At 37.1% G+C, this 26,045-nt stretch overlaps 1 protein-coding gene across 1 annotated transcript in view; it reads left to right on the plus strand.

Moving 5' to 3' along the window:
- The window catches only part of SLC2A13 (solute carrier family 2 member 13), a 400,273-nt gene that overhangs the window by 261,239 nt on the left and 112,989 nt on the right, over positions 1-26,045 (plus strand). The window contains exon 6 of the mRNA XM_010366135.2: positions 6,395-6,515. Within this exon, the coding sequence (XP_010364437.1) occupies positions 6,395-6,515 (121 nt within the window). The remainder of the gene's footprint in view (positions 1-6,394; positions 6,516-26,045) is intronic.

Consider the following 26,045-nt stretch of genomic DNA (forward strand, 5'->3'; position numbering starts at 1 on the left):
TTAAATTCTCCAGTAACTTTTCTGTTTAAATTCTGCCCATTTTATTTATTATTTCACTGTAACACAAGGACTGTTTCACTGATAGAATGAGACCCACATCTTTAACGTTGTTTTTACATGGTTGCATGATATAATTTTCTAATTTTTTCAAATATACAAGTACATTCCTATGTACAATTAGCTGCACTCTGATAACTCCTTTATAAGTTTATTTGGAATGAGAATATATTTTTCCATTAAAATATAGTTTCCAGGGCAGTATTAACTAAATTCTGTTTTAATCAAATTATATCTAAAACATTGATCTAATAGAACTATTTCAGGCGCTCATCCCAGATTTGATGAGAAAATACATTCTAAGTTCCAAACTCAGTTAATCAGAAATACTTACCCTCTCCTGGCCCTCATTCCAGAAGGAAGAGTAGAATGTTTTCACCTTCTTTTCTTGCCTAAGCAGTGGGAGCCCTTGAATCCAACAATGTGTGCTGAACTGCAGTATCAGTGCTTGAGGGAAAGGTGAGAGATTGTCTGATTAAGGGACAAAGGTGATTGCCTACAGCCAGGATACATACTGAACTAAGACAGTAGGTAAATGAATAAAAGTGAGGGACAAGTAAGGGTTTCAAAACCATGTTTGTAAACCTGTTGAAGAAACCAGAGGTATTTAGCCTAGAGAACATACTAAAGACAGAAGCCTACCAGGTATCTTATTTTAGCAGACAGTAGATGTTATGAGGACACAGATTTTTACTTAATACAAGAAAAATATTCCCAATAATCAGAGCTATCCAGCAATGAAGTGGGGTGTCTCGTTAGGATAGTAAACTCTCAACAAAAGGATAGATTACCATCAGGCAGTGAAGTGTTAAAAATAAATTCCCACAGTGGGCTGGAAATTGGATTTGCTGACCCTTGATTTTGAGATGAACTCTAAGAAGAGATAATAGCTGCTTTTAAATATTTTTAATGGATGACACCCTTCTTTTTAAGTAGAACTCCAGTATATTACTACCTCAAGAAGTCTATTTTTTAAATAGAACTTAATTGCTGCTTCAATTTGGGAGTTGGCCTTTGAGATCTGGGGAAAACTGACTAAACATTATTTCTAGCAACCTGTGTTCCTTCATTTGGTATTCCAATAAAACACTTTCTTATTAGTTCTCTAGGATTTTTGAGCCCTTATCGATGTAGAGCCCCAGACTGTTTGGATTTGAATAGCGTGACTTTGGGCAAGGTTCTCTTTCCTTATGTGTGAATGGGGATTAATTATCATCCCTACTTCACAGAGATGTAATGAGGATTTAACACATTTACAGATGTATAGGATTTCAAATACTACCTGATACAGAGAGTAAAGGGCTCAGAGCATTTTAGCTGTCACAGCATTATTGTTACCAAAGAGTGAGCCTTTGTTGTTCAAACCTTACTACAAAAGCAGCCTCCATCATCATAGTCTAGGAACCTTCCTGAACTCTTCTGGCCTGTGTCGTGTTCCCCTCTCAGTGTAAGTCTTCTGCCCAAGGATTCCCAGAGCCCATCCCTTACTGTTAAGAAGAAGTATTAAGACAATTCCTTGGGAAGCACCAAGGGATTTCAGGGTCTCCTTCTCATGAGCAACCTATAGGCACTTTTCTTTCCTGCCTCGTTCTCTTTGCAGCTGAAACCCACCAAGGCCTCAGTTCTGTCCACTACAAACACTGTACAGTGATTTCTCCAGCTTGAGAGAGACAGTCTATTTGATTTCCTTATTATGTGGCCAATTAAAGTGATACAGTGGATATTACAATGGTTTGAGAGGTAGAAGTCCTGGTTTCTTGTCACAAGCCTCGCCGGTCTCCTCTTTTACCTGTACACACAGTAATTGGTGCCATTCATGTGGTTCTTGAGTTTCAGTGATTAGATAGATCCTACTATAAGATAATGACCAATGGACCTTTACACCTTCAGAACAAGATGTACCACTTAACAACCTTGTAACATATTACTATTACTCCAGTGTGACCCTCACTCACAATAGATTTTTCTTTCACATTCCTATACTGATTGATTCTATGTTAGTTGTATTTTTATTTCTGTATGTTTTTGTTTTATTCATTTATATGTAGGTATATACTTGATATTTTAATGGTACTAAGTATTAACATACCGTTCTATGTTAAATTTCTTAAATTGACTATAGCCTAGAATGTTTAACCTTTGATTCAATATTGTTCCCTATTTTGTGTTTTTATTATCATTTATTTTATTATATTGGACTAAGAATAGTGAAAAATGTTATATCAAGATGGTTTTTTGTTAGATATTCATTCTTTTAAGATGACTACAAATAAAAACTATGTAAGCCTGGGCAAAGGAACTCTTTATACAAAGAAATACAAAATATGTAGTCCATGAGTAATTTTAAATGTAGGACATTTTTGGTGGTCTGACTTCTGTATTTTTTTTTTTTTTTTTTTTTTGTGGGGGGGGGACTGAGTCTCCCTCTGTTGCCCAGACTGGAGTGAAGTGGCGTGATCTCGGCTCACGGCAAGCTCCGCCTTCTGGGTTCACACCATTCTCCTGCCTCAGCCTTCCGGTAGATGGGACTACAGGCACCCGCCACCACACCCGGCTAATTTTTTGTATTTTTAGTAGAGACAGGGTTTCACCGTGTTAGCCAGGATGGTCTCGATCTCCTGACCTCGTGATCCACCCGCCTCTGCCTCCTAAAGTGTTGGGATTATAGGCGTGAGCCACCGCACCCAGCCATCTTTTTGTAATTTCAAAGTTTGTTCAGAGAACGGGACTTTTCTGGTAAATATTACAAATTTAGTGACAACTTCTTGATTCTTTTAATATTGGAATATTTATATTTATGTAGCTTTATTGGTAATGAATCAGAAAGCCAGAAAGGTTCTGTTTTTCCCCCTCATGTTTTGGTAGTGTATATTTCTGAAAACTTCACTCACAGACTGTCTTCATCACAATTGCCAAGGGCACTTATTTTAAAACATGGATTATTGGGCCTTAACCCAGATCTACTAAATTAGAATTTCTGAAAATAAGGCTTGAAATATGTGCACTTTAGACAGGTTCCCTAGGTGATACTTACGCACACAAAGTGTGAGAACTACTGCTCTAGTAGAGTCATGGGAAGGGAAATTATTTCGTTTCTCTCAGTATTTACTAATAAGCAAAACACTGTACCTGGTACTGATTATTACATCAGATATTTTTAATAATGCTATTTATTCAGCACTCTTCACTTCCTGTGGAGAATATTTTTATTTTCAAAATTATATCAAAATTTCAAAATCTAACACTGTATTTGGTTAAGAGAGACTCTTCTCTTGAAACATAAAGAACATGCCAAAACTACACGGTACACCGGATAAAATTCTTTCATCCAAAGCCTTCTTGTATTAGACTCAAATCCAGGTTGTAATAATGAATAACTTGACGATAACCAGATTGATTTTAAATACTAGCAAATGATTGATAAAACATCTGTAACTTACTAAATATAAGGAAAAAGGTAATTCAAATCATTTTATGCTTTAATAGTGTATATGAGTAGATGATAGGACTAAGTGATTACTTAAAAATTTATTTTATAAATAAAGTCATTTAAGATACCATTTCCTTCTTGTAAGGAGCTTATCATGTCATAGGGGTTTTAGCCCTGTCTTGGCATCATAACCACTTGTGGAGCTCTTTAAAACTCAGATATTTTGTACTGATATTCTGGAGACTGATTCAGAGGTTGGGGTACATCCAGGCATTTGCTTCCAACAGGAAGCCAGGATTCAGAACCATCACTATCTGTGATAACAAAAGTAAGAGTGTAATGCTGGCTTTTAAAATATTTTCCTCCAAAATGGGCCAAAATAAAAATAAATTTGGCATAAGAAGAGTTAACTTTTGCCTATTTAGGAATTTTGTATATCCAGAATTGTTTATTTCAATAGTTTATTTCTCATAATTTTTAGGTTGGTTGGACTTGTTAAGAGATAGATGTAGAGTCATATTATCCATATTGCAGAACTCTCATTTAGGATAGTTATACCATACTAACCTCATGACTTTAATTGGATTGTCTTAACAGTTTTTTTTTTTTTTTTTCAAAAATAGCCAACATTGCAAAAATGTATAGTATTGTGGTCCATCCATTCAACCAATATTTATTTCAATCTTTATATGCCAGGCACCAGAATTGAACTTTACTGGGTATGTGCTAGGCATATCATCTTAGAGTTTATCATTTTCATGGAGATAGGTTATTTAATGAGTGTTATGAAAGAAGAGACTCATCTTTCCTTCACATCTTAATATATCAAAGTTTCCTGATTTAAAAAAAAAATCTTACCTGTTACATGGCAATAAGATATGGATGTAATTTGGGCAAATAGGGACTCAGAATTTTTGATGGACAGACTAACAGTAAATCTCATGGTTGGGTTGTTTTGTTTGAGGAGAGAGGTATGATCTTCATAACAGACCTATTACATCTCTTTTCTGTTTTTCAATTTGGGGCTTGATATTCTTTTGAGAAAAGGAATGGCTCAAACTGTTCCTAGTTCTGGTTTGAATTTTAAGCCAACAGTAGTTAAACAAACTGTAATTTTAGTTTTATTGCATTATTGGCCTGGTTTTGTGAAATAGACTTCTGACCTTTCTTTAATACTCCCCATTCTTCAACTTTGTTCTGTTATTTTGAAGGTTTGCTGTGGCTGCTGCTGCTGCTTGTAATAATAATCATAGCATAATAGCTAACATGTCATAGCATTAAAACATCTTTCAAATACATTATAACATTTAAAATTCACTGTAAGTTCGTAAGGTGAGTATTTTCACTAAGCCCTATTTTACAAAAGACAACATTGAATTGTGGTAAGGTTGTGTCCCTTATCCAAGATCACAGAGTCAGTAAACAGCAAAGCTAGCTAAAAACTACAGCCATCTGATCCCAAGGTCACCTCTGCACTCATAATGCCTGGCTTCACACACCTACTATGTCTTAAACAAAAACACCTCAACTATTGTATAGTACCCTGTTGTACTTCCACAGTGCTTCTCAATGTTCTTTTTAAAATCTATTTTGAATAATATTTTTGTTCGTAATTTAAATTCCCTCCAAGCTTAACTAATGAAACCTTAACTATGACTAACCTGCCCTCCTAAATTCCATGTTTTAAACTTATTTTCTCTCATTCAAATAAAGTATACAAACTAATACAGCCATATTCTCTTTTTTAACTTTAATTTTAATTTCAGGGGTACATGTGCAGGCTCGTTATATAAGTGAACACATATCTCAGAGGTCTGGTGTACAGATTATTTTGTCACCCAGAAAATAAGCACAATACCTAATAAGTTGTTTTTTGATCTTCTCCTTTCTCCCACCCTCTACCCTCAAGTAATCCCCTGGTGTCTGTTGTTCCCTTCATTGTATCCATGTGTTTTTATCATGCAGCTCCCACTTTTAAATAAGAACATGCAGTATTAGGTTTTCTATTTCTGTGTTAGTTTGCCAAGGATCATGGCCTCCAGCTCCATCCATGTTGCTGCAGAGGACATATCTCATTCTTTTTTACAGCTGCATGGTATTCCATCATATTTTCTTTCTCCATTCTTCCCATGACCCTTTTTGTTCATCCTCACAATGTCTGTGGCTCAAACAATAGTCAGAAACTTGAAAAATGTCTTATTTACAATTAGGATATCTATCAGGGACACAAAAATTATTCTTTTAAGTAATATGCTTAATCACCATTCCTATATGTTAGCATCAAAACAAATATTTCACTTTCAAATACCAACAAGAAAGAAAAAATAATACATGTGATATATTATTTCTGGTACCTTAAAATCTTCAAAAAATGCTACTCAATTTTAATAAAACATGCTCTTTCAACTGCTTTAGAAATAACTCATTTGTTAAACTAAAAAGGTTTACCAATGTAAGTCTTACGTGATTGAATGTCATTAGAAGAATTTTCTTGGCACCAAAAGGGACACTTGATGGAAATCTGTTGTCTTTCATACTTCCTAATATGTTAGGCACTCAATAATGTTGTCACATTAATTGATTTTGAGATTTTCAGGAATCCTAGGTGTGTGTGGTTCCTTTTAAGAAATCATTACCAATTTACTCTTTAGCTAGCAAATGTATTTGCTTTGAATTTCACTCTCATCATGTCTCACCATGAATGTGCTAGTGAATAGTTCTGATAATTTGTTTATGCATTGGGAGCATTGTTTTTTTAAATCCATTGAAGACAGAGCACGGTACTTTTTTTCAGAGGATTTTGTTTGTTTCTTTGTTTTTTGGTTTTGTTTTTACCAAACCCAGTCTGCTTTAAAATAATATTGTCAACTCTTCTCTAATATAATTTTGTTTTTTTTTTTTTTTAAGGTACCACCGTAGCACTCATTATTCTTGCCTTGGGATTTGTGCTATCAGCCCAAGTTTCCCCACGCATCACTTTTCAGCCGATAACTCCGTCAGGTCAGAATGCCACTTGCACAAGCTACAGGTGAGATTTCATTATGTTCTTCTTCTCTTACATGACTCGGGTAACTTTTTTGCTTGCTTTTAACTTTTTTAAAGTTGTAGAGATGAGTAGGAGCTTGTTAGGCATCCAGGCTTATGTAAGAAGGGAAGAAAATGCGAAAGGTGGTAGAGAGGGGCCCCCAGGAAGAGGAACAGCTTGTGCAGATGTGTGAGTGTAAGGATTTAAGGAAACAGTGAGTTATTAGACACAATCTTGGTGATGTTTCTATGGAAATTAAAATTAGGGATTGATACTGAATCTAAGCAGGAATACAGAAAAGCTATTTTAGATCATATACTATTCAGTGACCTCTATATTGCAAGCAAAATAAATAACTTTAATCAGTAATTAAACTTTTACAAGATGCACATGCCCTCTGAATATTCTGACAATTTGTACTGATTTGCATGGATATCCTCTTATTCATTTAAACAGAAGAAAAGGTTTGCCTCAGTGCTGAGGCTCTTTCAGAGAATCAGGAAGTAAAAAGTGATGGTGGAAAAACACAAAATGTTATAATGGCTAGCTGCAGGCCTAAGACCTCATTACATCTATCACTATGTGATAATTAGATTTAAAAGAAGACAAACAGATAGATGGACTGAGAACACATAAATGAAAGTTTCAGTGATTGGACACATCAATTAATATATTTGGCAGCAGAGCTTCAAAGTTTTAAACTGAATTTTAGCCACCATAAAGTCTAGTAATCCCTTTAAAACATATGGATAGAATAAGACCTAGCCTTAACAAAAATTTATATTCCTTTAGCTTGAAATAGATGGATGCAAGTCTCAAATCAATGAGTAAATGATTTATTAACTCATACAATCCTATATGAAATTAAAACATTATACACTAAACTCCACTTGGTATTCACTTAGAGCATCCAGCTGAGCTGAATTGATGGTGGCTGTTCATTACAACAGTGAGTAAGATATATTGGTTCCAAATTGTGATCTGCGTTCCTTTGGAAAATAGGCACCACAGCACATCTTTTATTTTACTGATAAGTTTATTTATTATTGGCTTACTGACTTCCATAGTCTTTTTATTGTTCTTTTTTTTTATATATATACTTTTAAGTTCTAGGGTACATGTGCACAATGTGCAGGTTTGTTACATAGGTATACATGTGCCATGTTGGTGTGCTGCACCCATTAACTCGTCATTTACATTAGGTATGTCTCCTAATGCTATCCTTCCCCCTACCCCACAACAGGCCCCAGTGTGTGATGTTCCCCTTCCTGTGTCCAAGTGTTCTCATTGTTCAGTTCCCACCTATGAGTGAGAACATGCAGTGTTTGGTTTTCTGTCCTTAAGACAGTTTGCTCAGAATGGTTTCCAGCCCTACAAAGGACATTAACTCATCGTTTTTTATGGCTGCATAGTATTCCATGGTGTATATATGTGCCACATTTTCTTAATCCAGTCTATCATTGATGGACATTTAGGTTGGCTCCAAGTCTTGCTATTGTGAATAGTGCTGCAATAAACATACGTGTGCATGTGTCTTTATAGCAGCGTGATTTATAATCCTTTGGGTATATACCCAGTAATGGGATGGCTGGGTCCAATGGTATTTCTAGTTCTAGATCCTTGAGGAATCACCACACTGTCTTCCACAATGGTTGAACTAGTTTACAGTCCCACCAACAGTATAAAAGCGTTCCTATTTCTCCACATCCTCTCCAGCACCTGTTGTTTCCTGACTTTTTAATGATCGCCATTCTAACTGGTGTGAGATGGTATCTCATTGTGGTTTTGATTTGCATTTCTCGGATGGCCAGTGATGATGAGCATTTTTTCATGTGTCTGTTGGCTGCACAAATGTCATCTTTTGAGAAGTGTCTGTTCAATCCTTCACCCACTTTTTGATGGGGTTGTTTTTTTCTTGTAAATTTATTTGAGTTCTTTGTAGATTCTGGATATTAGCACTTTGTCAGATGAGTAGATTGGAAAATTTTTCTCCCATTCTGTAGGTTGCCTGTTCACTCTGATGGTAGTTTTGTTGTTGTTGTTGTTGTTGTTGTTGTGCAGAAGCTCTTTAGTTTAATTAGATCCCATTTGTCAATTTTGGCTTTTGTTGCCGTTGCTTTTGGTGTTTCAGACATGAAGTCCTTGCCCGTGCCTATGTTCTGAATGGTATTACCTAGGTTTTCTTCTAGGGTTTTTATGGTTTTGGGTCTAATATTTAAGTCTTTAATCCATCTTGAATTAATTTTAGTATAAGGTGTAAGGAAGGTATCCAGTTTCAGCTTTCTACATATGGCTAGCCAGTTTTCCCAGCACCATTTATTAATAAGGAATCCTTTCCCCATTTCTTGTTTTTCTCAGGTTTGTCAAAGATCAGATGGTTATAGATATGTGGTATTATTTCTGAGGCCTCTGTTCTATTTCATTGGCCTATATCTGTTTTGGTACCAGTACATGCTGTTTTGGTTACTGTAGCCTTGTAGTAGTGTTTGAAGTCAGGTAGTGTGATACCTCCAACTTTGTTCTTTTGGCTTAGGATTGTCTTGGCAATGTGGGCTCTTTTTTGGTTCCATATGAACTTTAAAGCAGTTTTTTCCAATTCTGTGAAGAAAATCATTGGTAGCTTGATGGGGATGGCATTGAATCTATAAATTACCTTGGGCAGTGTGGCCATTTTCACAATATTGATTCTTCCTATCCATAAGCGTGGATGTTCTTCCATTTGTTTATGTCCTCTTTTATTTCATTGAGCAGTGGTTTGTAGTTCTCCTTGAAGAGGTTCTTCACATCCATTGCAAGTTGGATTCCTCGGCATTTTATTCGCTTTGAAGCAATTGTGTATGGGAGTTCACTCATGATTTGGCTCTCTGTATGTCTGTTACAGGTGAATAAGAATGCTTGTGATTTTTGAACATGGATTTTGTGTCCTGAGACTTTGCTGAAGTTTCTTATCAGCTTAAGGAGTTTTGGGGCTGAGATGATGGGGTTTTCTAAATATACAATCATGTCATCTGCAAACAGGGACAATTTGATTTCCTCTTTTCCTAATTGAATACCCTTTATTTCTTTCTCCTGCCTGATTGCCCTGGCCAGAACTTCCAACACTATGTTGAATAGGAGTGTTAAGAGAGGGCATCCCTGTCTTGTGCCAGTTTTCAAAGGAAGTGCTTCCAGCTTTTGCCCATTCATTATGATATTGGCTGTGGGTTTGTCATAAATAGCTCTTATTATTTTGAGATACGTCCCATCAGTACCTAATTTATTCAGAATTTTTAGCATGAAGGCCTGTTGAATTTTGTCAAAGGCCTTTTCTGCATCTATTGAGATAATCATGTGGTTTTTGTCTTTGGTTCTCTTTATATGCTTTATTACGTTTATTGATTTGCATATGTTGAACCAGCCTTGCATCCTAGGGATGAAGCCCACTTGATCATGGTGGATAAGCTTTTTGATGTGCTGCTGGATTCGGTTTGCCAGTATTTTATTGAGGATTTTTGCATCAGTGTTCATCAGGGATATTGGTCTAAAATTCTCTTTTTTTGTTGTGTCTTTTCCAGACTTTGGTATCAGGATGATGTTGGCCCCATAAAATGAGTTAGGATGTATTCCCTCTTTTTCTATTGATTAGAATAGTTTCTGAAGGAATGGTACCAGCTCCTCCTTGTACCTCTGGTAGAATTCAGCTGTGAATCCACCTGGTCCTGGACTTTTTTTGGTTGGTAGGCTATTAATTATTGCCTCACTTTCAGAGCCAGTTATTTGTCTATTAAGGGATTCAACTTGTTCCTGGTTTAGATTTGGGAGGGTGTGTGTGTCCAGGAATTTATCCATTTCTTCTAGATTTTCTAGTTTATTTGCATAGAAGTGTTTATAGTATTCTCTGATGGGAGTTTGTATTTCTGTGGAATCGGTGGTTGATATCCCCTTTATCATTTTTTATTGCATCTATTTGATTCTTCTCTCTTTTCTTTATTAGTCTTACTAGTGGTCTATCAATTTTGTTGCTCTTTTCCAAAAACCAGCTCCTGGATCATTGATTTTTTGAGGGGATTTTAGTGTCTCTGTCTCCTTCACTTCTGCTCTGATCTTAGTGAATTCTTGCCTTCTGCTAGCTTTTGAATGTGTTTGCCCTTGCTTCTCTAGTTAAATTAAAAATTGTGACGTTAGGCTGTCAATTTTAGATCTTTCCTGCTTTCTCTTGTGGGCATTTAGTGCTATAAATTTCCCTCTACACACTGCTTTAAATGTGTCCCAGAGATTCTGGTATGTTGTGTCTTTGTTCTCACTGGTTTCAAATAACATCTTCATTTCTGCCTTCATTTCGTTATGTTCCCAGTAGTCATTCAGGAGCAGGTTGTTCAGTTTCCATGTAGTTGAGCGGTTTTGATTGAGTGTCTTAATCCTGAGTTCTAGTTTGAGTGCACTGTGGTCTGAGAGACAGTTTGTTATGATTTCTGTTCTTTTACATTTGCTGAGGAGTGCTTTACTTCCAACTATGTGGTCAATTTTGGAATAAGTGCGATGTGGTGCTGAGAAGAATGTATATTCTGTTGATTTGGGGTGGAGAGTTCTGTAGATGTCTTTTAGGTCTGCTTGGTGCAGAGCTGAGTTCAATTCCTGGATATCCTTGTTAACTTTCTGTCTCGTTGATCTGTCTAATGTCATTGGGGTGTTAAAGTCTCCCAATATTATTGTGTGGGAGTCTAAGTCTCTGTAGGTCTCTAAGGACTTGCTTTATGAATCTGGGTGCTCCTGATTGCATGCATATATATTTAAGGTAGTTAACTCTTCCTGTTGAATTGATCCCTTTACCATTATGTAATGGCCTTCTTTGTCTCTTTTGATCTTTGTTGGGTTAAAGTGTGTTTTATCAGAGACTAGGATTGCAAACCCTGCCTTTTTTTGTTTTCCATTTGCTTGGTAGATCTTCCTTCATGCCTTTATTTTGAGCCTATCTATGTCTCTGCATGTGAGATGGGTCTCCTGAATACTGCACACTGATGGGTCTTGACTGTTTTTCCAATTTGCCAGTCTGTGTCTTTTAATTGGAGCATTTAGTCCATTTACATTTAAGGTTAACATTGTTATGTGTGAATTTGATCCTGTCATTATGATGTTAGCTGGTTATTTTGCTCGTTAGTTGATGCACTTTCTTCCTAGCACTGATGGTCTTTACAATTTGGCATGTTTTTGCAGTGGCTGGTACTGGTTGTTCCTTTCCATGTTTAGTGCTTCCTTCAGGAGCTCTTGTAGGGCAGGCATTTGCTTGTCTGTAAAGTGTTTTATTTCTCCTTCACTTATGAAGCTTAGTTTGGCTGGATATGAAATTCTGGGTTGAAAATTCTTTTCTTTAAGAATGTTGAATATTGGCCCCCACTCTCTTCTGGCTTATTGAGTTTCTGCCGAGAGATTCACTGTTAGTTTGATGGGCTTCCCTTTGTGGGTGACCCGACCTTTCTCTCTGTCTGCCCTTAACATGTTTTCCTTCATTTCAACTTTGGTGAATCTGACAATTATGTGTCTTGGAGTTGCTCTTCTCGAGGAGTATCTTTGTGGTGTTCTCTGTATTTCCTGAATTTGGATGTTGGCCTGCCTTGCTATGTTGGGGAAGTTCTCCTAGATAGTATCCTTCAGAGTGTTTTCCTACTTGGTGCCATTCTCCCCGTCACTTTCAGGTACACCAATCAGATGTAGATTTGGTCTTTTCACAAAGTCCCATATTTCTTGGAGACTTTTGTTCGTTTCTTTTTCCTCTTTTTTCTCTAAACTTCTCACTTCATTTCATTCATTTGATCTTCAGTCACTGATACCCTTTCTTCCAGTTGATTGAATCAGCTGCTGATGCTTGTGCATTCGTCACGTAGTTCTCGTGCCATGGTTTTCTGCTCCATCAGGTCATTTAAGGACTTCTCTACACTCGTTATTCTAGTTAGCCATTTGTCTAATCTTTTTTCAAGGTTTTTAGCTTCTTTGCAATGAGTTTGAACTTCTGCCTTTAGCTCAGTGAAGTTTGATCATCTGAAGTATTCTTCTCTCAACTAGTCAACATCATTCTCCATACAGCTTTGTTCTGTTGCTGGCGAGGAGCTGCGTTCCTTTGGAGGGGGACAGGCACTGTGATTTTTAGAATTTTCAGGTTTTCTGCTCTGTTTTTTTACCCATCTTTGTGATTTTATCTACCTTTTGTCTTTGATGATGGTGACGTACAGATTCGGTTTTGGTGTGGATGTCCTTTCTGTTTGTTAGTTTCACTGCTAACAGTCAGGACCCTCAGTTGCAGGTCTGCTGGAGTTTGCTGGAGGTCCACTCCAGACCCTGTTTGCCTAGGTATCAGCAGCGGAGGCTGCAAAACAGCAAATATTGCTGAACAGCAAATGTTGCTGCCTGATCGTTCCTTTGGAAAATTTGTCTCAGAGGGGTACCTGGCCGTGTGAGGTGTCAGTCTGCCCCTACTGGGGGGTACCTCCGAGTTAGACTCCTTGGGGATCAGGGACCCATTGGAGGAGGCAGTCTGTTCGTTCTCAGATCTCAAACTCCGTGCCGGGAGAAGCACTACTCTCTTCAAAGCTATCTGATGGGGACATTTAAGTCTGCAGAGATTTCTGCTGCCTTTTGTTTGGCTATGCCCTTCCCCCTGAGTTGGAGTCTACAGAGGCAGGCAGGCCTCTTTGAGCTGCCATGGGCTCCACCCAGTTCGAGCTTCCTGGCCGCTTTGTTTACCTTCTCAAGCCTCAGCAATGGTGGGCGCCCCTCCCCCAGCCTGGCTGCCACCTTGCAGTTCAATCTCAGACTGCTGTGTTAGCAATGCACGAGGCTCTGTGGGCATGTAACCCTCTGAGCCAGGCACTGGGTATAATCTCCTGGTGTGCCGTTTGCTAAGAGCGTTGGAAAAGTGCAGTATTAGAGTGGGAGTGACCAGATTTTCCAGGGGCTGTCTGTCACAGCTTTCCTTGGCTAGGAAAGGGAATTCCCTGACGCCTTGCACTTCGCGGGTGAGGCAATGTCTCACCTGCTTCAGCTTATGCTCGTTGGGCTGCACCCACTCTCTTGCCCCCACTGTCCGACAAGCCCCTGTGAGATGAACCCGGTACCTCAGTTGGAAATGCAGAAATCACCCGTGTTCTGCCCCACTCACACTGGGAGCTGTAGACTGGAGGTGTTCCTATTTGGCCATCTTGGAACCCTATATCTTTTTATTGTTCTAAGAAGACTTGAGGATGTCTTCATAGTAGAAGTTAACCTTAGCATAGACTATTTCTGGATGTAGTGATCTTTATTTGGACATCTGCCTCAACTGCTAGAAATGCATATTCTAGTTTTCTTTTTCTTGATGGATATTTTACTCATATGTTTTTAACACAGTTACTTCTAAAAAATATTTTAAAAATTACTGTCGTTTGAGAATCATAGAATATTCTCCAGATCTAATGTCTAATTTAGATGTACTGTTCAGAATATGACTGATATATACTGTCAGGTCAACTGAAGTCAGAAAATAATCTAAACATTATGAGAAAAAGTTCTCTGAACTCCTGATATAGGAAAGGAATGTCTATAAGTTTTTAATGATTCACATAATGAAATAGCTTTTCTGCCATTGACTTAAAGTTTAAGTAAAAATATTTATTGCCCAACTATATCTCACTGCACAGCAGTTTATGATCATCAATCTGCTAATCCTTGTGATCTAAGGTATTATCATCTAACTAATATTTCAATATACAATTTTAATGAAGAGAGGTGATACAGCCTATCTTTATTCTTATTACAAAAATAAGCAGCCATTTTTGAAGATAGAACCAAATTTTACATGTCCTTCAGGAGTCAGTGGATATGAAAAACAATTATTTGTTGAATGCGTAACATATTAAGCTTTGTGGGAATTTGACAGTATGTATTTATAGTCTAAGTGATTTTGTAAAATATGGCTGCAGTCCCCTTACTGGTTTTTTATGGTTTAAACTCTCTATAATCCTCTGCTCTACCAGCTGAGCAGTAATTGACTGTATTTGTTATTTCAAATAACTAAAAGAGTAAAATTGGAATGTTCCTAACACAAAGAAGTGACAATTGCTTGAAGTGATGAATATCCCCATTACCCTGATTTGATCATTACACATTGTATACTTGTATTAAAATATGACATGTAGCCCATAAATATGTACCACTATTATACATACATAATAATTAAGAATAAAAAGCATCTATATACATTTCCCCTTTCCTTAAGACAAACAGGAAAAAAAATCACATAATACCTTAAGATGAGTAAAGTTCACTTTGTAAATGTAGATGGTATGCTTTCCCCATGGAGTGATCTGTATGGGAACATTTAGCAAATGAAACAGATTTTAAAGGAGAAGTTTAATATATTAATAACATCATATTGTATTCTATTAGCGGGAGCATAAATTGTTCTTCATTTTAGAAAGTAATATGGTTCTGCCTAATAAAAGTTAAGTGCCTGTGCCCACTGACTCAGCACATCCGCTTGTAGAAATCTGTAGACCACAGTGATGAGTATGCAGTTCATTCTTACTAGAGAAGATTTAAGAATGTAAATGGTTAAAGAACAGTGATTCTTCTTGATTTTTATTCAATAAATATTGGCTACATACCAGGGCAAAAATATTGTAGGTTATTGCTCCCTAATGACTTGAGATTCAAGAGATTGACAACCCTAAATAATTTTCAATCAGGACATCTCCTTTGCAGAATGTTTTAAGTTTTTGATTGATAATGTATTTTCCAAGGCCTGATTTGATTCTCTGGACTGAATGTATTAAAGAATGTCTTTCAGAACAATGAGAACATAGGGACATGGGGAAGGGAACTAACTACACACAGTGGAGCCTGTCAGGAGGCAGGGGGGTGGGAAGGGAGAGCTTTTGGACAAATAGCTAATGCATGCAGGGCTTACTACCTAGGTGATGGGTTGACAGGTGCAGCAAACCACTATGGCACACGTTTACCTGTGTAACAGGCCTGCATGTCCTGCACATGTATTCTGGAACTTAAAATTAAATTAAAAAAAAAAAACACGCCTTTTAGATCTGCTTTTAATAGATATAACAGTCTGTACGAAGATAAAGACAGATGCAAGTTGCTATAGAAAATGTTTGGCCACCTGTATAAAAGCTGTCATAGGGTCCCAGCTGCAGCTAGAAGAAATAATGCTAGCATGAGTATCATCTGAATCATATATCTTTATGAGAGTTCACACACATATTTATTTTTTTCCACACACATAATTCCAATATGACCTTCAGCTCCACACTCTCAAATCACTAATGTTCTATTCCTTTCATTTCCAATTCAAAATATTTTCTCATGAGAGCTAGCCAAGATTTGAGGAATCAAACCTTTCCTAGGTACACTTCCCTCTAATACTTGACATACTATTATTTATAGTGTGATCTCAGCATATGTAAATCACTATCATAAAACATTTAAAAGTAGACAGATATTTCCTAAAGCATACAGTTGTAGAATTTCAAGGAACCTTGCCCTAGGGTTTTTATCTTATTCACTTATTCTTTCTTCATGCATCTAAATATATTATGGATCACCTATCATAGGATTATAGTAAGGATAAATTAACATATGGAAAATGCCTTAAACGGTGCTTGGCACATGATAAGCACTCAATAAACATTACAGTCATTGTTAGAATTAATAAAGTCTGTAAAAGAAGATGAGGTTGGGATGATGGCACTCAGAGAAGATTACCTTGAGAATGGGATGTTTGTACTGAGCTCTTAAAAGAAGAGTGGAGTATGTCACACAGAAAGAATGGCAGGCACAAAGATCCTGCAAGGCAGGAAGGAACCTGGCAAGTGCAAGGAACTGAAAGAAGACTACAGAGGTCAGAGAAGAATCAAATAAGACTATTAAGATAGGTTCAGAGCCAGATCATGTAGAACCTCAGAGGTTTTTGATCTTCAGTCCAAGAACATAAATCCATTGAAGAATTTTAAACAGGGGTGTGCCTTGACCACATTTTGAATTCTAAACTGTCTCTGGGTGGGTGTGGGTGCCATAAGGGCATGTGTTTATGTAGGGAGACTGGTTTTTTACAGTTGTCTATGAGAGAGGTGACAGTTGCCTGGATTATAGTGGTGACATTGGAGATAAGCAGGTAGACAGATTCTCAGTATATTAGGAGAGAAAAATCAATAGGAAATTTAAAATAAATAATTGATTAACTGTGGCCATAGGAGGAAGGAGTCTTTGGTTGATTCCCAATTTTTGCATGAGAAAAAAAGGTAGACTAAATCATAAAAATAAGGTGAAGCAGTTGGAAGATGTAAGACCATGGGTACAATTTTGGACATGTGGAATCTTAGGTGTCCATGAACCAGCATCATTTGGGATATTGAGTAGGTATTTGGGAAAACTGGCCTATAGTTGAAGGAGTATTCTAGAATGAAGAATTGTTATCCATACGTGATAATTAAATCCGTACACATGGGCAACATCTTGTTCACAACTAAGATCTTTATGAAGACTCTAGCTACCTTTGCAATTCATAATCTATTTTTAAACCACTACTAATTTACTAATCAATTGGGCAGTATCTCTCCATTCTTCAGGCTTTAAATCACAGCATAGAATCATAAACTATTCATGCTGGAAGGCCTTTAATGTAACCTAATTCAAGCTTTTCATCTTACACCTACACTTACATCTTACTCAGTTTCCTTACTGAGGTCCAAATAAGTCACATTCCTCTCCTAGGGCACACAGACTAACCACTTATTCTTTAGGCTTCTCTTTTCCCCATACAGAACTTCCTTTTTTAGCTAACGCAGTTCTTTAGGAGTTATTGTTAATGTGAAACCAACTACACAACAGCTTCTTTTTCTGTTCCTTTCAAATCTTGCTCTTCTTGCTTTGGATCAAGGACATGGTTTTTCTGTTAAGATGACTTGTACAATTAGGTAATTTAAGGAATTTAATGATGCCTAGCATATTACCTCTTTAATACAGATCTTGCTATATTTTAGACCCTGTTTGAGTAGAAATTGACAAAAGGGACTATGCCTCTAGTTCATTATACTTTTTCTTTTTAATACTTCTCAATTAAGGTCAGACACAGTGGCTCATACCTGTAATCCCAGCACTTTGGAAGGCCAAGTCAGGTGTATCACCTGAGCTCAGCAGTTTGGACCAGCCCGGCCAACATGGTGAAATCTCAGTTCTAATAAAGATACAAAAAAAATTAGCCGGATGTGGTGGCGGGTGCCTGTAATCTCAGCTACTGGGGAAGCTGAGGCAGGAGAATCACTTGAACCCAGGAGGTAGAGGTTGCGGTGAGCCGACTTGGTGTCACTGCACTCCAGCCTGGGTGACAAGAGCGAGACTCTGTCTTAACAAACAAACAAAAACTTCTCAATTAAGAGTCTTACCTAGGGTCATCTGCAGAGGTACTTAAAGTCACCTGTTTTCCCTTCCCAGAGGTTGGACTCACCAGGACAGTGGCATGTTGTTTTGAAACACTCCCCAGGTGATGCCAGTACATCTTCCATTAAGAACCACTGCCATAATGCTATCACTTTTTTTTTCAGAAAAAAACAAAAAACAAAAAACAAAAAAAAAAAGACTGCCAGCTTTCTTTCTCTTTTTTTTTTTTGTTTTAGTTTTTGTTTTGTTTTGTCTTTTGCTTCTTGAACATTGTTAAACCAAGCATAAGAATGTGATCAATGTGGTTCTTTTTCTATATAGTGATAGTTTTATGTTTTCCTCTTCAGATGAAGTTCCCCAAAATCCAAATTGACAAATTGTGGCTGCATCTGTAGACCTCTGTATGGTGGTGACACTAGCTTTGTGAAACAGTATGCCCCTCATAAATTAATCCCTTCAAAGTTCATTTCCAATAAAAATTCATTTTGTATTCACTACACTGCCTTTTCTTCTCCTTTTGCCAGCCTTGTGTTATTTAACAAAGACATCATTAACATGGGAACTGTAAGACTGTCAGATTCGATCATAAAACTTTTATGCGACCTTAGAAATCTGTAAAAACAGTCGGGCACAGTGGCTTGCGCCTGTAATCCCAGCACTTTGGGAGGCCAAGGTGGGTGGATCACGAGCTCAGGAGTTCGAAACCAGCCTGGCCAACATACTGAAATTCCATCTCTACTAAAAATACAAAAAAATTAGCCAGGTGTGGTGGCAGGCACGTGTAATCCCAGCTACTCAGGAGGCTGAGGCAAGAGAATCACTTGAACCCGGGAGGCAGAGGTTGCAGTGAGCCCAGATCGTGCCATTGCACTCCAGCCCAGGCAACAGTATGAGACTCCATCTCAAACAAACAAAAGAAATGTGTAAAAACCCTATTAGTCCCTATTTTTTTTCCCCAGTATTTGACATCCTGGTGTTAGTGTGTTTAGCATCAGTAATTCATAGCATCTTGACAGTGAATATAATATTATGCTGTGAATTGAAACAACTTTCCATTTGTATTAAACTTTTTTTTTTTTTTTTTTTTTTTTTTTTGCTTACTGATTTCCATTAAAACGAATCTGCTTCAATTTTTTTGGCATAGTGGCACAAGCTAATATTCCATGAGGTTGCTATTATTAATGCTACAGTAGAAAACAATTTTGTATATGTTAACTAATATCTACAGACCCATTTGAGATAAAGATAAATGTATGTAAGTCAATTAAAAAGGTAAATGAAAGTTGGAAAAAAAAGTCCACATCAATCTCATCCTCTGACCTTATCTCCAAACAACTGCACATATCTTTTGTTAGCACTTAAATACCCAGTGTGCTGAATTTGACACCTGGAGGGGATTCTGTCCACCTGTCACGGAAGGATACAAGAGCTTCTTGGAGGAAGTTGGCCATTTATGGGGCATATTCTTTGAGTTCGCCATAACTTTTTAATTTTGATGCCTAGGCTTTTAGCCACGGACTTACAAATCCCCCACATGGCAAGATTTGCTACCCAAACCTGGTTTTTTGTTTTGTTTTGTTTTCCTGTAGTCAAAAATACTTCTTGGGAAGCCAGAAAGACAAGAAGGAGGACTCAAGATTAGGTGTGCAAAGAAGAAGGAAAAGCATTTTAGGGAGAGGGAATATCAGGGAATGTGTACACGTCCTAAGCAGGGAGTATGGCTTCTTCAAAGAATTGACCAACAAGACTGGGTCATAACAAGCAAGCAAGAGAATGGCACTGAAATAGACTGGATAGCAAGCTGGTAACAGAACATTTCAGGACCTTATATACCTGAGATGAGAATTTTGGATATCATCTTAGAATACTGAGAAGCCTTCACAGGGTAGTAGAATGAGAATGACATTCAGATTTGTGTTTTTAAAAGATCAGTCTGTCTGCAAAGTGGAAAATTGATTAGAGAAAGACAAATGGTGATGAAGGGAGAAAAGTTAAAAGAACTTAGTAGCCTAGGCAAGAAATAACGCAGCCTTGGTGGTAGCAGTGGATATAGAGAAACGAGATATTTTGGAGGGGAATGACAAGGCTGGGTGATTAACTGGATCATAGATGAAAACAAATGCTTTAGAAACAGGAAAATACTTGGGGCATGAGGAATATAGGATCTGAAACCTCACTGTAGTCTACTTAGAAACATAAATTTAGGCATATAAATCTGGAGACTCCCTTGCTCTGAAGTTAAATACAACAGTCACATGTTTTCTGTAATTTATACCCTTATTTGAAAGGTAATTTTCATTCCTTCTTGAACTTAAAAGACTTCTGAGACAGGTGTTTCCGAAGTTGTCCATTTAGGTCTGAAATAACAGAACAAGAAAAGGGGGGAAAAACATGTATCTCTGATAATCTGTAGGACCTATATTCTCATTCTAGAACTCTTTTCATTGCAGTGAGCACCGGAAACCAACTAGGAGTTTTATTCCTATTTCCAGTAAATCCACTTAAAATAGCATCTGCATACACAAATGAAATAAACTATCCAGGACTGTGACAGCAGTTGACTGGAATCAGCCTCTGGTGTATTTTCTTATAATAAAGACCAAGAAAACCTTACAGAAAATATAAATATGAAATGAGGCTCCTAAAAAACTTAACTGTTCTTTAATTAAGTTTATATCAAACGAAAACATTTCAGGTATTAACACTTAAAACATTCTAGTATGTTAAGTTGGAGTATTTCCCATCATGTTGTAAAAGCACGTTACCTTGCTTCGTGTTCCTTGTCTGAATAGTAGGAAAATACCTATTCCTATGGACCAAATGTGGTTTATTTAAAAACAAAACATAGGGGCCGGGCGCAGTGGCTCACACCTGTAATCCTAGCACTTTGCGAGGCCGAAGCGGGCGGATCACGAGGTCAAGAGATTGAGACCATCCTGGCCAACATGGTGAAACCGTGTGTCTACTAAAAATACAAAAATTAGCTGGGCATGGTGGCATGTGCCTGTAGTCCCAGCTGCTGGGGAGGCTGAGGCAGAAGAATTGCTTGAACCCGGGAGGCGGAGGTTGCAGTGAACCGAGATTACGCCACTGCACTCCAGCCTAGCAACAGAGTGAGACTTCGTCTCAAAAATAAAAAAATAAAAAATAAAAAATGAAATAAAATAAAAAGCATAGCAACCTGATTTTAAAAATCTCTTCAGTGAAAGTAACTTTGAAAACTATGATTTTGTTTGGGTGTTTGGATGGATGGATGGATGGATGGATGGATGGATGGATAGATGGATGGATGAAAAGTTGCTATTGATAAGAGAAGGTAGATGGTACTAACTGAAGGAAGTTTTTTAATATAATTTTTATCCTGGAACTTAGGTATGTGTTGGAAAATTTGGCAACATCTTGTTGCTGTCAAAGAGTTGGTGATTTAGGAAGCATCCAACCCTTTGTTTCTTCAAAGTTTACTTCTAGTCATGGCTATAGCATGATTAGCAATACCTTCTATGGGCATGCTAGTAGACCCAGCAGTTCAAACCTGCAGGTCTCTGGGCATAAAACAGGTCACATAGTGTTTAGATCATCGCTCAGTGACTCTTTTAGATTGTTGTGTGATGCTAATAAGATAGTGTTTTCTAAATATCAGTAAATAAATAAATAACAACAAAAAAAGTCATATGTCTCAACTGTAACATCCAGTTGTTTGCTGAATAAATTAGAAGACTAGAAAAATGAAATAATGTATCCCGAGCAACCTGGTTTTTGTAGCTGAAAATCAGCAATTGTATAATTTCTATACAGTTTAGCAAATCAAAGAATATAGCACTTTAGAAAAAACATTTATGCACATTTGTAATTAATTATTTTTATAAACATTTTTGAGAGTTACAGTAGGCTGGGGGTATTGACATTTTAAAAAACAATAAAACAGCCTTCCTCCTGGTGGAGCTCACAGCTATGAGAGAGAAAAATGGAGATACATAATTGCAAAACAGTGTAATAAAGGCTGGTAGATGTATCAGAGCAGGACCTGGCATAATTCCCTTCCCCAGGGCCATGACAGAAGGCTTCCTACATGAGAGTCCTTACAATTCTCATTATTTTGGATCACTTTATAGTGTTTTTAACTGCATAAGATAAATTTGATAAAAGTACAAAGCAAATCAATTATATTGAAATACAGTTGCCAGAATACTTTACAAAATAAACTTGTTATATACAAGTACAAAGCAAATCAATTATATTGAAATATAGTTGCCAGAATACTTTAAAAAATAAAGTTGTATATAGTAATGTATGTACTTTTTTATTAACGCATTAAGTAACAAATCTAACTGCAAATCTAATACCATAGTTTCAACCCCATAGTGAATGTAAATGGTATTTGGAGATTTCTGCAGCTACCTTAATGGGATATGAAAATATGTGACTTCTGTTTTTGCCAGTAGTTTACTGCCTACATTCCTAATTGAAGGAAATGCTAAATTTCAGTAAAAGGTTAATGAAATACAGATGTAATTTTCTTTTCATCCAAGTTTACAGTCCATATTAAGGACCCCTCACAGAGGAGGGAGCTTGATCTGATTTTTCAATGGTGAGTCAGAGTTTCTCAGACCAGTGAAAATGGAGAAGCCACCCAGACATGAGAGAAAACTGTGCAAAAGCAGAAAACAGATTTGCCCTTCAAGAAAATTTTGAAACTTCATACTGCTGGAAAAAGGGACACCAGGCACAGGATGAGGCAGAGGGATAGGAAAGGCCTTGGATACTAGGTCAAGGCTTGAGTAAGGAAGGGAAGCCAGTCAACAGCATCAGCCAAGGAGGGTACCATGATCAAAGCTGAGCTTTACAGAGAGTTTTCTGTGTGCATTTTGGGATATAGATTGGAGGGAGAAGACTCTGGCAGCCCCAGAGAGAGACAGTGAGAGTCTGAAGTTATCTCATGATGGTGAGCATGAAGACAAAGCTATTTTTGGAAATATTACAAATAAATGTTAAAGGCAAAGTATGAGGGAAAAGGCATTTGGGCAGGCAGTTCAATTTTATGAATACTCAATGCCAATTATGTGGCCCCAGCCAATATATCTGGCAGGATGGAGGGGGCATAATTCTAAGCAGACTTTTTATGTTAAAATAGTAATAGTTTCTGTTAACTAAGCCCTTATCATATTCAAGTATTATTCCATATTCTTTTGGAATATTACCTATTACCCTTAAACTTCCCTGAGGAAGATATTGTTGTTGTTGTTATTATTATTATTATTATCCAATTTTATGGATAAGAAAACTAAAGATCAGAGGGATTATATCACTTGCCTAGAGTGATGTAATTGGTATGTTGCAGAGCTATTTTGTTCTGTCCACCTCCCTCCCTTAGTCAAACTAATGGCCTTTTTTTGCATATTTCAATAATATTTAAAGTCTGTGAATATTCTAAAGAGATGCTAAGTATCAGTTACCCAAGCAACAGAGAAGGGTTTTAAGCTCCTCATTTTGAAGGACTAGGTATTTAAACACTCAGATTTTATTTTAATACAATACTGCCCTGAAAATCAAGTACCAAATGATGAAAACTATTAAAACTAGAGATTTTAATGAAATGAATATTTCTAATGAAATTCTACCTCCACTACACATGCCATTTAGTTGAACTAGCATAAAATTCTTTCAGAGATACTTAGTAGCCAAAGTTCCTTATGTAACATAAATGAAATTCTGGGTTGATGCACAGATTCCTAAACAGATATAGATTGTGAGACTATGTTCTTTAAATTTACTTCTGATCACTTCACCTTCTCAGCAACTCAGATACTGGCAAAGTGGGAGATACCTTGATTAAACACCATGCTGTAGCAGTCTGACTAAAGCTTTTAAAGATTTCTAGGAAAATTATTTATGAAAAGAAAAGAAAAGAAAAAAAATGTTGCCCAGCTTTGAAGTGAGAGGACTAGGTTTCCAAATCCCTGTTTTAAGACCTTGTCGCAATTAGAAGCAACTCCCTTTTATTCTCCCAGGCTTATTTTTGATTTTTTTTTTTTTTTGAAGGAATGTTGGAATTTTGGGGACCCTGAGAAATCTGTCATAGAGATAGTATATCATAACCACTCTTTTCTTTCCAAAGTCATGCCAAACAGCACCTAGATCACCCACACTGGTTCAGCCTTCTGCTGGTAGGTGGGATGCCTTTATTTTCCTCAAAGGATATCAAGCCATGAACCCCACCCAGGGAGCAGAGAAGACACAGAGGTAGTTGATTGTAGGTCAACACCATTCTTTGTGAGCATAACTAGACAATGGCTTTGTTACTGGTGGAGGGTCTTGACTATGAGTTGTCCAGGTTCTTGGCGTTTTGAACAAAGAATTGGACAAAACATGTAAACAAAGCAATGAAGGAATGAAACAACAAAAGCACAGATTTATTGAAACAAAAGTAAACTCCACAGAATGGGAGCAGTCTCAAGCAAGTGACTCAAGAACATTGGTTACAGAATTTTCTGGGTTTAAATACTCTCTAGAGGTTTCCCATTGGCTACTTGGTTTACACCCTAAGTGAATGAAGGAGTAGCCCGCAACCAGTCTAATTGGTCTCGGAAGGTTACCAATCAGAGGCTGATGTTACAAAGTTATACCCCTATGCAAATGAGGACTAGGTCACCACCAATCTGATTGGTTTCAGGAGAGGACCAATCAGAGGTACTTTCCATTTTTCATCTGCAATGCAGAAAGGGTGGAGGTTACAAAGGGAGTGGCCTCTAATCCTTTTGTTTCTTGAGCATGGAAAGTTGGAATTTCCCTTTCGAATTAGTTCTAGGAAGTTAGCATGAATCAGCCTTAGGTTCCCTGCCTCCAGATCCTATTCTTCTTCACCTAGATATTCTAATCTTTTGTTACCTTCGAAGAAAACATGATTGATACTCTCAATGGGCAGCCACAGGTCTGTTATCTTCTGTGAGTCACATTCAGTGGACATGTCCTCTTTATTCTCTACAGCAGTGCTAAAACACTAAGCAAGCCAGTAATTTCTTCACAGATTTGTCACAGGAATTCTGTAAGCACTTTACGTTTTTACACTGTAGAAAGTACACGTGGAGTTTAGTCTTACAACTGATTACAGTCATAATTTGTGCGGCAATGTTTAGACAACTTTAGGCTCATAAAGGGAAATCTGACCAGTATTTCTTAGAACAATACCAGAGACGGGTCCATCTTTATTTCTCCCTTATTGACTCAGTTTGAAAACACAAATTCATGTGACTGGATGTTTGATCGAGATGCTGTTATTTGCCATGGTAGTTATTTTATACAAACCTCATAACAAGCAGTATTAGATCATTAGAAATCACCGTATGCATCTTACCTTACCCAGCCTCACACACACCTGTGTTTTAGTCCTTTCTAAACCACAAATCCCCTGCAACTGAAAATGATTCCATAAAAATTTCCACCATTGCATTGTTCTGTGATGATAGGGTATAACATTCCCTATCATGATGGAAACTTCTCTGACACTGTTCCCATCCTCAGAGAAGTTTCGGTTTGTAGAAGAGAAATACTTACACACAATTGCCTATTATCTATATTTTAACACAAGGGAAAATAATCTCATTTTTAAAAATTCTTGACACAGTGAAATAGATGGAAGATAAATTTTGAAAACTTATTTTTAAACTGTGTAGGAGTACTTAATTTGCAGTGATCAATGACTCAAAGCTCAGCATGTCTTAAATATTCCATGTTACTAAGTAACTGATAATACAAATCCATCCTTCATTCCCTGCTTTTCTCTTGATGCATCTAGCGTAATTGTTTTCCTACATGTGCATCTGAATTGCATAATTCACAGTTACTGTAGAAGCCTGTTAATCCTTGGCATTTAGCATGGGTGATAATGTCCCTCCTTTCGTAATTTTAGCCTAGAACAAACATTTTTGGACTGGTGTTGTACATTAGGGCCATCTTGATTACAGATTAATAAAATCACTAACCTTTACATTAAAAAAAGTTTGCACTACTCATTTTTAGTAATTATCAATATCATAAAGTTATTGTCAGTTAAGAGTCAGAATGTGTTTTTTAATTCTCATTTGTCCTTTTGTTCAATTTTTCTTCAGCCTAATACGATTTTTATGTCATAAATCC

Source organism: Rhinopithecus roxellana, chromosome 10, assembly GCF_007565055.1.
Source record: "Rhinopithecus roxellana isolate Shanxi Qingling chromosome 10, ASM756505v1, whole genome shotgun sequence".
NCBI classification, from domain to species: Eukaryota; Metazoa; Chordata; class Mammalia; order Primates; family Cercopithecidae; genus Rhinopithecus; species Rhinopithecus roxellana.